We start from the raw sequence: 14710 nt of genomic DNA, 5'->3' as shown, positions 1-14710 counted from the left end.
ATAAAAAATTTAATTTTTTTTTTGTGTTTTCTTAATATTATTATATCACTATATATATACCGTTATTATCAGTATAAAATGTTAGTTTTTTCGGGAGAAATATCAAATATCAGTCAAAAATTATAGTGTAAAAATATAATGTTTTATTTTTTATTTATCAAATGTAGAGATAATAATTAATTTAGTCTTGAATTTTTATCGGATAATCAAATTGGTTCATGAGTTTTAAAACTGATAAACAATTTAGAGACCAATTCAATTAATTATCGGGTGAAAATTTAGATACCAAAATGATTGTAATCTCTCAAATATATGGCATAGTTATGACTTATGTATCTTGGTTATACCAATGCATGCAACTTAATATTTTATATATATATATATATATATATTAAAATTAACTGTTAAAATTATTAGAATATTGTTATTCTACATGATAGAAACAAGAGACTGAGAGAATAATATGAAAAGTGTATTATTGAGTTGTGTATGAGGTACAATATACAAGGAGTATTTATAGGTGCTAAATGAATCAAAGTAATAAAGACATAGAATCCTACAATTAATGTACAAATATGCTATATAAATATAGACGATGCTAATTGATCTAAATTGATTCTAATGATTCTCTAACATTCCCCCCTCAAACTCAAGTGGGAGCTAAGGATATCAACTTGAGTTTGGATAACAAAATCCGAAAGCGAGTCGGGTGATGAGCTTCCGTGAAAATATCAGCAGTCTGATCCAATGTCCCAACAGCAATGAGACGAACAGCATCAATAAGGATTCATTGCCGAACAAAATGACAATCAATCTCAACGTGTTTGGTGCGTTCATGAAACACATCATTATGGGCAATCTGAATAGCACTGCGGTTATCACAAAAAACATCAGTAGGGGACAACTGAGGAGCACCCAGATCTTCGAGAAGCCAACGAACCGAGATAACCTCAGCAGTGGTGTCAGCAAGGGCACGGTACTCAGCTTCTGTGCTTGAGCGAGCAGTGAACGTTTGCTTTTTAGCACGCCAAGAGATGAGAGCGTCGCCAAGAAACAAACAATAACCAGTAGTAGAACGACGATCAGTGGGATCACCAGCCCAATCAGCATCAGAATATGCCTGAAGGGTCAAAGAGGAATGGGCAGAAAAATAAAGGCCATGAAAAAGAGTGCCTTTGACATATCGAAGAATGCGAAGAACTGCCGCATAGTGAGTAGTACGAGGAGCAGACAAGAACTGGCTGAGGACATGAACTGGATAGGCAATGTCTGGTCGGGTGACAGTCAAGTAGACGAGACCGCCAACTAACTGGCGTTGTGACACGTGGACGCTCCAGGGACGTCCGATCTGCACGAAGATCCAACGGCTGCTGAACCTCTGGATGAGAAAAGAATGGTGGTGGACAGCAACGTTCTGACGGCGCGTGGAGGCGCGTGCGGTGGTCTCTGGAGGCGATCTTGGCGGCGTTGGAAAGCTGACGGAGAGAAGAACACGATGATGCCGGAGGTGACGAACCAAAGCATCGGAAACAGCTCGAAAATTGCGAGCAAAGAGGCACGGGTGGAATCTAGAAGGAAGATCAACCTGGTCGTGGCAGCGTCTTTCAGCGGCGCGTGGAGGCGCGTTCGGCGGCGGATGGCGACGGTTCTGGTTGCGTTGGAATCACGGCGACAAGACGAACAAGGTGGTTATGGGGGTGACGAACCAAAGCGTCAAAAAGAGAACGAAAAAGGAGGCCAAAGAACACTGCCGACAAGGAAAAACAAAGGGGCTATGAACTAATATTCATTGAAAAAAAAAGACCTAAGCTCTTGATACCATGATAGAAACAAGAGACTGAGAGAATAATATGAAAAGTGTATTATTATTGAGTTGTGTATGAGGTACAACATACAAGGGGTATTTATAGGTGCTAAATGAATCAAAGTAATAAAGACATAGAATCCTACAATTAATGTACAGATATGCTATATAAATATAGACGATGCTAATTGATCTAAATTGATTATAATGATTCTCTAACACTACATATATTTAAAAATTTTTCAACTTATGATCAAGATAAATTTTAAACTTTTTCTATCAAAATACTTTCATTTAATTTAAGAAGTTATTACTTACTTACATATGTTATTTTCGCATCGGAATAAGTTATATAAAGATAATTATATAATAGTATTATGCGAATATGCATGATAATTGAAATATGTTAAATAGTTAACATATTCGATCGATGAACTTAATTAACCTAACACATTTCAAAGATTACCCCAAACATCTCTACATGTGAGTAAATTAATTGTCAACAAGTTAACAATGTGCTTTTTGTTTTTCTTTTTAACTTCTTAACATCAACTTCTATTATATATATAATCACTTTTTTCATATGTGAAAATTCATTCTATATATATTTATATATATATTACAAGATCAGAGTATTAGAAAGAGGAGAAGAGACGGTGGTGGGCGCGGCCGGGGCAAGTCAAGTGCCGCCATTGCCCCCACTTTGAATATTTCAATGGTGGGAATCTGAGTCCCACTCACTAATTAAAAATATTTCTTTATCACAATAATATATATAATAATTATCATTCACGGGTATGACAATTCTAATAAAGTAATAATTCATCACTTATTATATATAATAAAGTAGGTAAGCTACTTTAATTTCATGCATTTTAAATATCAAATATGTACCAAATCATTTCTGGTATTTAAAATATAAGTTATTGCTTATATATTACACCACAAAAAATTACTAAAATAGCAATCGATTTTAACAATTAATAAAATTAGTTGTTAATAGTAATTAATTTAGTGATCAATATAAATTTTTATGGAACAAAATAAAATTAATAGCTAAATTAGTCGCTAAAATTATAACTGCATATTAAAATTATTTATTTTAAAAACTTAAATAGTTACATTTTTTTATATGAGATCATAGAAATCTATATAAATTGCGATTTGCAACAGATTAAATTAATTAGGTTATTTTTATTACTAGTATTAAATCTAAATTTTTCCACAAATGATTGGAAAATATCTATATCAACCATATGAATAATGGAGGAGAAAAAAAAAATAGAACGACACTATTTTCAATATTGTAGACAAAACTACAAAAACCATTAATGAATAATAATGAAAATGAATTTTTGACCAGAGATTATTTATATATTAATTATGACAATGGATATATGTTAATGTGCGTGGATTAGGACCAATGACACAAAGGTAGCGGAGTCAATACGGATCATGTTATTTACCAAGAAAAGATTAGCCACCATGCATTATATATACTTCCAAAATATCTTCTATTATTATTATACATTTATTATATTCATTTTTCAATTTACTTTCAAATTGAGCCAATGGTTTCTCTAAGATGTGTTAAACTAACCGCCTCTCACTAGTAATAACATAATCATGATATTTTGAAAATTCGTCAGCTCCAACCCTAACGGTATATGTGGGGAAAATTTTGAATATATACAAGAAGTCTTATCAATAATACAACAACAACACAACAACACAAAGCCTTGTCTCACTAAATGAGGTCGACTACATGAATCAAACAATGTTATTGTGCTCTGTCATGTATTATGTCTACAGAGAGATCGTTTATATGTAGATCTCGTTTGACCACTTCATGGATGATCTTCTTAGGTCTTCCTCTGTCTTCCACCCCTTGTCCATCTTCCATCTCATCCACCTTCTTGACTGGATGTTCTATCGGTCTTCTTCTCACATATCCAAACCACCTGAGACGCGATTCAACCATCTTTTTCACAATGGGTACTACTCCAACTCTCTCCCTTATATCTTCGTTCCTTATTTTATTCAATTGTGTATGACCACTCATCCATCTCAACATCTTCATCTCTGTCACACTCAGCTTATGTTCGTGCTATCCTTTAGCCGCCCAACACTCCGTACCATAAAAGCATAGCCGGTCTTATAGCAGTGCGATAGAATTTACCTTTAAGTTTTAAAGGCACTTTTTTGTCACATATAAAGTCAGATGCACCCCGCTATTTTGACCAAACTGCTTGGATCCTACGATTTACATCATGTTCAATCTCTCCATTATCCTGTATGATGCACCTAAGATACTTAAAACTTTTAACTTTTTGTAGGATGTTTTTTTCAATTTTCACCTCTATATTAGGGTTTTCTCTTATCGGACTAAACTTACATTTCATATATTCCGTCTTGCTACGGCTTATGTGCGTAGATCATATACTTTTAGAGCTTCTCTCCATAACTCCAACTAGGGGTGCACAGACCCGGCCCGGCCCGAAGGTCCGGCCCGGTCCCGAACACTTTTGGGGCTAATTTGGTGTGATTTCATCGGGTTTATGGCCGGGTAAGGGTCTCAAAAATAGACCCGGTCATTATTTCGGGTCGGTCTGGGCCATAGCTCGGGTCACCCGAAGTCGGCCCGGTGACCTGATCATCATACACAATTAATATTTTGTGTTATTAGTGATAGATCATGACTATTCTTATGTGGAATTTAAGTATTGTAAATCTTAATATTTTGTGTTATTAGTCATTATAAGACTATAAGTTAATGTTTTATGTTTAGAATGCATAAGACTTTAAACTAATGCATAATATTGTGTTATTTGTATTGATTTAAATATTTGGTATTATTAGACAATATTAGTATTGATTGTGGTTATACTTTAGTATTGATTGTGGTTATGCTTTAGTTTTGAAGAAGGGTTGGTTCTTGTTATATTTTTCTAAGTGAATTTTACCATGTTAAATAATGGTTGGAGTCTTGAAAATTTGGATATTTTTACATGCTAGCTTACAAGAAGGTATCAACGTAATGTAATGTTAATGGCCCGGTTTTCACCCGGTATAATGGTGGCCCGAAAGTGTATTGGTTTCATCGGGTCTAGGGCTGGGTTCGGGTCTAATAAATAGACCCGGTGTATATTTCGGGTCGGGTCTGGATCACATCAAACCCGGCTTCACCCGGCCCATGTGCACCCCTAACTCCAACTTCTTATTGATAAGAAGTCTTATCAATAATAATCAATAATATAATTAATAAAATGATAACAAATTACATTATTTGCCGCCTCTAAAATAATAATAAATTACATATAATCACTTTCTTGATTTAATTTGTCATTTCTATTATTTTTCCTAACGGAACATTGATTGAGATAATTTCTAGAATTTTATATGGGAAAAATATTATGATTATTGATGTTAATTTATTGTAATTAAAATACAATCCATATATGTCAGTCTCTTTTATCCAAATAAAAAATAAAACATTCTATATGTCTCACACTCTAATTTAAACTAAACAAGGCATATATAAATTATAAACTAAGATATGGATGGAAAAGCATATACTATAAAGTTTAATTTCTTAATTGTGCAGTATGAACAGGATATACGTATAAGTTACTACATAAAATCCAAAACTTAAAGAGATATAATAAATAGACCAATATTCTTTTTTTTTGGGCCCAATAATATTGATAATTATATTTAAAAGTAAAATATATTTTTTATCTTTAAAATTTATATATATATATTTTTTAAATATTTCTAACATTTAATTTTATTTAATTTTGTCTCTAATATTTTTTATTCATTCAATTGTGTACTTAACGTTTTTTGTTTGTATCAAAATTATTCCAAAATATTTTAAAAGGAAATAACTTAACTTTTAGGAACAATTTTGATATAAATAAAAAATATTTTAAGACAAAATTAAATACAATTAAATATTAAAAATATTTTTAAAAAAATTACAAATATTAGAGATAAAAAATATGTTTTATTCTATATTTAATAATCATCTACCTGCCAATGAGTTATAGTTCAAATGGCATAGTCTTCCCATACTCAATTAAGAGGTTGCGGGTTCGAGTCTCCTATCTTTGGTAAAAAAAAAAAAAAAAAAATCATCTACCTGATACTGTAGAATTAGTTGGTGTAGAGGAATTATTATTTGTGGCAAAGATATCATCTTCCGGGGCCTTTAAAGTTGACTCAATAAAAGTAGGCATTGAAGGTTGAATATTCTCAAATAAGCCCTTATTATTGCTACTAAGTAAGATTACTACTTTAGACATTGCTGGTCTCATTGTGGCTGATGCTTGAGTGCACAACAAAGCAATTTCTATTATTTTCTTTACTTCTTCTTTATCATACTCATTAGGGTTTATGCTTTCATCCACTAACTCAATGTGCCTGCCTTGTTCATATAGTTTCCATGCCTGTTGAAAATAAATTAAAGAACAAAAGTTAAATGGTAAAATGTTTTTATTAATAAAAAAAAAATTGATACCAAATTATAGGTGGAAACTCAGTTGCAGTCGACTTCACGTGAAGTTAATAGCTGAAGCCGTTAGATGAAAATTCAGTCAAATCAGTCAAACCATCTAACTGCACTCAACTATCAACTTCACGTGAAGTCCACCGTAGCTGAGTTTTCACCCAAATTATATGATAAAATTCTTACTTGTTGAAGAAGGTATTCTTGGCCATTGTCAATACCAATCTTCACTTCGGTACATTTTTTACCACTTATAATTTCTAGAACCACAATTCCATAGCTATAAACATCGGTTTTTTCTGATAATTGACCATGAATAGCATATTCAGGTGCAGTGTATCCCCTAATAAATCCATTTTATATATATCAAAATAAAAATAATATTCTTTGAATAAAAAGGTGAAAACTCAGGTGCAGTTGACTTCACGTAAAGTTGATAACTGAGAGCCGTGAGATGGAAATTTAGTCAAATCAGTCAAATCATCTAACGACTCTCAGTTATCAATTTTACGTGAAGTCGACTGCACTTAAATTTTCACCGAATAAAAATATGTAACAAGTTTATGCATCTAAAAATTTGTAAATTACACATTTAAATATTCTTTAAATGACAAAACTATTCAATTTATTTTGACTTACATTGTTCCAGCAAATCTTGTGCTAAGATGAGATTGATCTCTAGGTAAAAGTCTGGCTAATCCGAAATCAGCAATTTTGGGTTGAAATTCATCGTCCAAAAGAATATTACTAGTTTTTATATCTCGATGTATAATAGAAACATGAAATTCTTCGTGTAAGTATGTCAAGCCCCTAGCTGTACCTATAATTATATCGAAACGTTGCCTCCAATTAAGGAAACCTTTTTTGTCACCTATAAACCATAGTTTATATTAATTAAGATATGATAAAGATTAAAGAAGTAAAATAAAAGAGAGATTGAAGAAGTAATTAAGTAATAGTGGTTGTATAATTAAGAGATTGATACTACTAACCAAATAAGAATTTATCAAGGCTCTTATTTGCCATATACTCATAAACAAGGATTCTCTCTTGGCCTTTATTGCAACATCCAAGAAGTCTAAGAAGGTTTCGATGATGCACATTGCTTATAAGTTTTACTTCAGTTTCAAAATCATCCTTCATCTTCTTGGATTGGCTTAGAATCAATTTCTTGACTGCCACAACTTTTCCATTTTCCAGAATTCCCTGCCCAGTTAATTTAATTTAAACATGAAATGATTTAAAAAACAAAAAAAAAATATTTTGGAGAGGTGGCATATATATAGCATTAGTCTTAATCTTAATCTTAATCCTAAAAAAAAAATTTGTTTACTCATTTTTCTTTTTATCAATTAGTTTTTGTGGGCTTTGTTGTACCTTTTGCATGGGCTTCCCCTGTTTTTTGGAACCCAATATTAATTTATCAAAAACACTAATGAATATTGCTGCTTTGTAATTTGTAATGTCACATTTTTTAGAAAATAGATATTGACATTTTATTTTAATAATATTTTTTTTATAAATTCATACAAATATACAATACAAAAAGATCATATGCAAAGTGATATTATAAAATATAGAAATGAATTTTTTTTTTAATTATATGTCATTTTCAAATTATCTTGATAATAAAAATTTTATCTTATTAGTCATTAACACGGGCAACAAAATAATAAGGATGAAAAGTAATTTAGAAAAGTCTCAAAAAAAGTGACAATATCAAATTTGATAATAACAAATCACAACCAAAATTAAATTAATTTATGCTCTAAAAAAATGATTTACCAATAATAATATTATTATTTGGGCTTCAAGGGCCCTTGTTAATAATATGTGATTTATTCTATAAATATATTCAGTAATGTTATGGTTTACCTTGTATACATCGCCAAAGCCTCCTTCTCCAAGTTTATTATTTTCACTGAAATTTTCTGTTGCAGCTTTCAAATCATTATAGCTGTAATTAATTGGACCTTTCAATTCAGTTGCCCCCAATATATCACCTGATAATAATTAATAAGTAAAAGTTAATTATTTAAGTTATAATTTCTTTGTAAATTAAATGTAATGTATTTGAAGGTTTTATAATAGAATTCTTAAACATGTAAAGTGTACTGTTGTCTAATATCAAGCATGAAATCGTGAACCTTTTTATAACGGTTAATTATAATTAATTAAGGAATTAAACCAGTCCCAATCACCATGTCAAATTATTAAAAAAAAAAAATCAAGTTGATTTACTTGTACCTCTATGAACCTCTTCCTTTTTGTTGTTGGATCGTTTATACCAGACAAATAATGCAATGGAGATGATCACAAAAAGAGCAATGCCTCCCCCAACACCACCAATAATGCCCCATTTATTGCTTGAACCTCCTATAATATAAAGCAAAAAAAAAAAAAAAATATTCAACAACATCAACAAAACATTGTCCCATTAAGTGGGATCGGCTATATAAATTAAATTGGTCCATGTCATAAAGATTTAACTAAATTTTTATGTTGGCTGTCGAAAACCTAATACAACCCTCCTCTTTTATCCGAATTTGAGACCGACTATAATTTTGTCCTAATTAAGACAAAAAAAATGTTATGTATATATTAAAAATTAGTCATTATAATAGTTATTATGTATTTATATATAAATATATATATTATGTTATTCAATTCATTTTCAATAGATATTTTATATTTTAATATTTATTTTATATAAATAATTAATTTAATAGTTAATTTAATAAGCGAGCATGGTAGAAACAAATAAGATTATAAGTATATAATAAAAAAAATTAAAGCATACTTAATTAATCTGTTAAACAATCAAAGAACTTCAAATAATTTGTAAAGAGAGAGGATATGGTCACTCTAAAATGGATAATGTTACTTCAATTTAGTAAGATTATATTATAGATATATTTTGTATATATTAAGAAGAAGCTTTTTAAATGAAAATGACCATCAGAATGACAATATCTATCCTTTAGCTTATATTATTGCTAAACAAAATCTTGGACAATATTTAAAGTGTGTATTTTTTTATTCAATCGTATGTGTACATAAAAAATTAGATACTAAATTAATTATTAGCATAAAATATATATCAAAATATAAAATATGTATTAAAAATAAATTAAATAATATATTTATATATAAATATATAATAATTGGTTTATTGTCTAATTTTTAATATGTAAATAGTATTTTTGTTTTTCATTATATGTGTATAAGTGTGAGTTTGTGTAAAGAAAATTAGGAGTACTTAGGTTCAGTTAGGGTAAATAGCTTAATTAAATTTTTTTTAACAAAATAACTTAAACAATAAATAGCTGTATTAAAAATAGCTTATAAATAAGTTATTTTGTATTTGGATTTTTAGCTCTAAAAGTATTTATTTTATAAAAATGTAATAAAAAGTAGTAGTATTATGAGAAAAGTCATTTTTTTTAACTTCTCTATAAGTTCCTAAATAGTTTCTTAGAAAGTTGCAATTTTGTTTTAAAAATTGCACCAGACATTAATACTACTACTTTTCATAAGTCAAAATCTCAAAAAGGTGGATACTACAATGAAGATTTTATAATTGTCTTCATGTGAATATATTTCTTTTTGACTCTTGGATGATGAATTATATAGTTAAATTTTGATATTTATAAAATTGTTGTTTTTGTTTAAAGTGTGGCTAAATAAATAAACCACACTTTTAACTAAAGCATCTTTATGAGAAGATATTTTTGCCATCGTCATTATAATAACTACCTCTCAAAAAAGTTACTTTTGAATTTTCCCAAACGGGCGTTAGTTGTCTTTTTAATTTAGTTTCTTACTCATGTTTTAGTATCTCTTATTTTGGTCTTGATTAAAGTAAAACAGAGCATCATAGTACCTATTAATAATCAATTAGTTACTACTATAATAATAAATTGTTTACCTTGTTTTAAATAGGGAGTGATGTCAATGGTTTGGTTATCAGAAAAGAAGGGTAAATTTGAATATCTCATAAAGCACCCTGCATTATAAGCCCTACCATCAATGTTGGGAATGCAATTACTCTTCAAGTTAACAAATCCAAAAGTCAAGCAATCCAAGCAAGAGCTTTCAGTGGCGGTTTCAACACATTGCGCGACAGCATACACCGAACCGCCGCCACTAGCTACTAGTGTTTTAGTGGCAGCAAAGAAGCCTTTGATTCTTGGTGTTGCTAATTGGAGATTCTTCAGAGCCTGAGTTACAGTTGCACCAAAAGTAGTAGCTGTTTCCGATGTTGGCATGCTCCCACATAATACACCATCGTTCCCAGGTTCTGTGGTCTTGTCGTAGAACATATCACTGTCATATCTGATGAATATATTTTCAAAACATCATCCAAATTGTTAATAATCAAACAATAACCAATAATGGTGTTTGAAAAGTTTTGAATCAATTGTATGATTCTAAATTCATTTCATACCGAACTAAACCGAATAGGGTGACATACATTCTCGTAATAAAAAAGGTAATGCTAGGTAGACAAAAAAAAAGTCAGAATTTGTCTTATTTAGTATTAATTAATTGTCGCAATAATTAATAAATGCTAAATAAGACAAATTATGGCTTTTTTGCCTGATTTTCTTTAGTTACCAAACATTTTCGTAATGAAAATATATTTTCTCATGATGAAAAAAAGGGATAATCTGAGCATATCTAAATAGATATTCTGTTTATATATAATAGATCCTTGTATTGTTCTGTTTCATTTAGGATTAAAAATAAATGTAATTACATCCGTTTTTTACTTATGTATCATTACTTTAGACACTATTCACTTTTTTGGGCTACTAAATTTATCATTAGATCGATAAAATTAGAAATTTGTAAGCGTAAAAATTCAATTAAAATAAAAATTATATAAAATAAAATAATATATTTTTTTAAAAAAATTAATTTTTAATCGATTTATTGTTAAAAATCAAACCAATTTAATTCATCCACAATTTTTTGACGAATTTTGTTGTTTTCTTTAAAATTTGTTGTATCTAATTTTTTTGTTACGAACCAGATCAATTTAATAATTGTTACGGACTTCGCTTATCGGGTTTCATGGGCCCTCAACAAACTGGCCCATTCAAGGCATATCCAAATCTTAATAATCCGCTAAATTCGGAGACAGTAAATTTTATATTTTATATGTATACGTATTTCCGTATCTTATAAAATTTTAAAATTCTTGTGTCAGGCGTATCCTATGCGGTATGCCGTTCTACCTCTCTAACTCTTTTCCGTCGGATCAACGGACACCTAATTCTTCTTCACTTAAGCAAATACTCTTTAACCTTTTAGATACAGCCTTTTACAATAACCAATTTTTAACTAATCTAATTGAACCAACGATCAGTTCAGTTCGATTCTCATGTCCATGGATATTAGTTAGGGAGGGGTTGGAGTCCTCCACCTTTTCCACGATCTGAATTCGTCTCTTACTTTTTTAAGTTTTCAAAATACTACTTATTAATAGTTCACATGTTGGGGTGATAAAGTCAATTTTTTTAGCGTTTTTCTGTTTAATGAATTGATTCAACTTGATTGTTCAATGAATCCAACTGTACCTTGGGCAACTAATAATAATTACACTAACATAACAATTCGAATGTATTATTCAATTAATTTTCTATTTCTGTTCGGTAATAGAGTTTTAGAGTAATAATTGAATTGTGTTTGTATACTTAAAAGATTTTGAATTCAAATACCAAATTAGACCCTCTACATTATATTCTTTAATAATTTAGTCAACAAAATAATAGTGATTGCCAAGATGGAAAAATGAAAAATCATACATCTTTGTAGTAAGACAAGAATGATATCATCACCCAACTAATAAATTAAAATGGTGTACCAAAACTAACTCAATAATAAATTTTTTTTTTTATAAATTTGGATTTTCTAAATTTTAAATTTATACTTTAAAGGGTAAAGTGTGATCTTCTATCATTAAATAGTTTCTTTCTCATATTTATTCCTAGTCCCACTTATAAAATAAATAGTAAAAAATCACACTTTATTCTCTAAAATTAAATTCAAATTTTAGAAAATTCAAATTTTTTTTTTATTATTTAAAAAATGGTCTAGTTGTACTCGGCAAGCCTAGGGAAGGCGATGGCCACCCTCCACCAATTTCAAAGTCAACAGAAACTTACGTGTGGCTCAACACATTCATTCTTTTTTCAATTATTATATATATACACAGTAAAAACTCACCACTAATTAATTATTTATATAAAATATATATTAAAATATAAAATATATATTAAAAAATAAATTATATGATATATATTTATACATTAGTTTAATAGTTAACTTGTTATATATACAAAATATTTTTTATATTTTATTGTGTTTGTCTATTCATAAGATGAGAGTTATTAAATATTCATGTTCAACATATTAGAAACTTATTAATTCTTTTATTAAAAATTAATTTTCTCCATATATATATATATATATATATATATATATATATACAAAAATGTTTGGAACCAAAGTTTAAAAGAGCAAAGGCAGCAATTTATCTTTTGTGTTCTTTTAATGCTCTCACAAACTTTGGTTGACTATTTTTTTTAGAAATGAAAAAAAGAAAAAAGTGTTGCTAGATAGACAATAACTTTTATAAACAATGTAAATAATGAGCTTTAAAATTGGTCTAATAAAATAAAAAATATACTACATCCCTACCAAAATCATGGAAATCACAAGTAGAGAAGGGAGGTTACCATATACATAACTGCTTTATTCACTAAACTTATTATCTACCTATACTTTTCTAAAAAAAAATATGTGTAATCTAGTAGTATCATAATTAATTGGTGCGTTTTTCTTTGATATAAATTTAAAATTTTTTATTTTAATTTAAATAACAAATCAAACCCTCATATTTGACAAATCAGAGGATAAAATTTTCATAGTGCACAAATAAGAGGATTCGATTTGCAGTGAGATAAATTTTATTTCGTTTTCAAACAAATCGGAGAATCTGATTTAAAAGTTTAAAATTTTTTTAACACTAACTTACAAATTTAACCCTCATATTTAAATTTTAAAAAAATAAATAAAAATCACAAATCTAAGAGTCATATTTGTGGCATCAAAATAAAAATTAAAAACCATCATATTTATGATATCTATACAAAAAAAATACACAAACTCTCTACATTATTTAAAAATACCACAAAAATCTCAATAATAAAAATAAAAAAGTAACTTTTTTGGTTACAATAATTGTATAATTACAATTATAAATATTAAATATATAAAATTATAGATGATAAATTAAATAAGATAATTTTAGTTTTCTTTGTTATATTTAATTATTCTATCATGACATAATATAAAAATTTAAGAAAAAAAATTTACATATATAAAAAAATTATATTTTAAATATAGTGAAAATTTAGGTGCATTAACATCATGTATAAAATTAATAACTAAAATTTTTTAAATAATTTAATAAATTTAACTAATTTATTATTTAACAATTTTTATCTATTAATTTTATATAAAATTAACTACAGTTAAATTTTCCTTTCAAATAAAAAGTTCTTGCAGAAAAAAAAATACCTTAGAAAACATCCGTCAAAGGTGACTCTGGCGCCATTACTACCATCGGAACAGTTGCGGTTCTGCACGGCGGCGGCGTCGAAGCAAGCGACGCAATCGCTCTGAGAGAGGTAATCTCTGCACTGAAAGAGAGCATAAGTTGCTACCTCTCCCCTTGTTTCTTGTGATGTTCCAAAATACTTTCCACTTCCCGTTATCTCTCCCCTCATCGTTGAAACAGTTCCGTTCACATTGGCATGTAAATTCTTCAAGTCTGTTCCGTTTAGCGAGTATGAACTGCACCCTTTGTTTATTAGATTTGTTTGTGGATCTGCAACAACAACAACTGCACCGTGAAGATCATCATGCCATGTGCACCACCACCAGATCGCGGTTATGGTCACTATCTTGAGTTGTAGCATCGTATGTGTGACTTTGAGAGAGAACTGAGTCAACTATCAATGTAAGTTTGATTTAGCTTTATACTCATTTCTGTGATATTTTGGGATTATATGATGGGGACAAAAGCTGAAGACTTGAGAGTGATTTATCGGATAGAGAAGAGTAATGTCACACGCATCATAGCCATTGATTTAATCTAATGGTTTAGAATTTTCCTTTCTGAAAAACGACCACCATGTCAAATTCTCGTATCGTTAAATTACACGGATAGTCCTACACTTTCAGTAAAATTGCAAATTAGTCTCTACATTTTAAAAGTTTAAATTAAGTCCCTAAAGAGAATTAAAATTTATAATTTAGTCCCGCTGTTCAAAAAGTGTTTGATTTAACAAAATATTCTCAGGATATTCTCTATTTTAAACATGTGAGCT

General features: G+C 29.2%; 1 protein-coding gene across 3 annotated transcripts; it reads right to left on the bottom strand.

Annotated features, from left to right (window-relative positions):
• Nucleotides 1-5785: 5785 nt before the first annotated feature.
• LOC112719817 (cysteine-rich receptor-like protein kinase 43) lies at nucleotides 5786-14413 on the bottom strand. 3 transcript variants are annotated; one of them, XM_072206274.1, is made up of 8 exons: nucleotides 13899-14413; nucleotides 10240-10646; nucleotides 8559-8687; nucleotides 8187-8314; nucleotides 7304-7517; nucleotides 6951-7131; nucleotides 6498-6654; nucleotides 5786-6252 (listed from the first exon to the last, which is right to left on the bottom strand). In XM_072206274.1, exons 1-8 carry the CDS (start codon nucleotides 14297-14299, stop codon nucleotides 5938-5940), a joined length of 1932 nt encoding a protein of 643 aa, XP_072062375.1. In that variant the 5' UTR covers nucleotides 14300-14413; the 3' UTR covers nucleotides 5786-5937. The 3 variants fall into 3 exon arrangements, with proteins under 3 accessions (XP_072062375.1, XP_072062376.1, XP_025626313.1); XM_072206275.1 differs by having other exon boundaries at nucleotides 6951-7182; nucleotides 10336-10646; XM_025770528.3 differs by having other exon boundaries at nucleotides 6951-7182; nucleotides 13899-14412.
• Nucleotides 14414-14710: the final 297 nt, after the last annotated feature.

Source organism: Arachis hypogaea, chromosome 11 (assembly GCF_003086295.3).
Source record: "Arachis hypogaea cultivar Tifrunner chromosome 11, arahy.Tifrunner.gnm2.J5K5, whole genome shotgun sequence".
NCBI lineage: Eukaryota > Viridiplantae > Streptophyta > Magnoliopsida > Fabales > Fabaceae > Arachis > Arachis hypogaea.
Note: the sequence above shows the minus strand (reverse complement) of the source record. Positions and strands in the feature narration are given on the sequence as shown.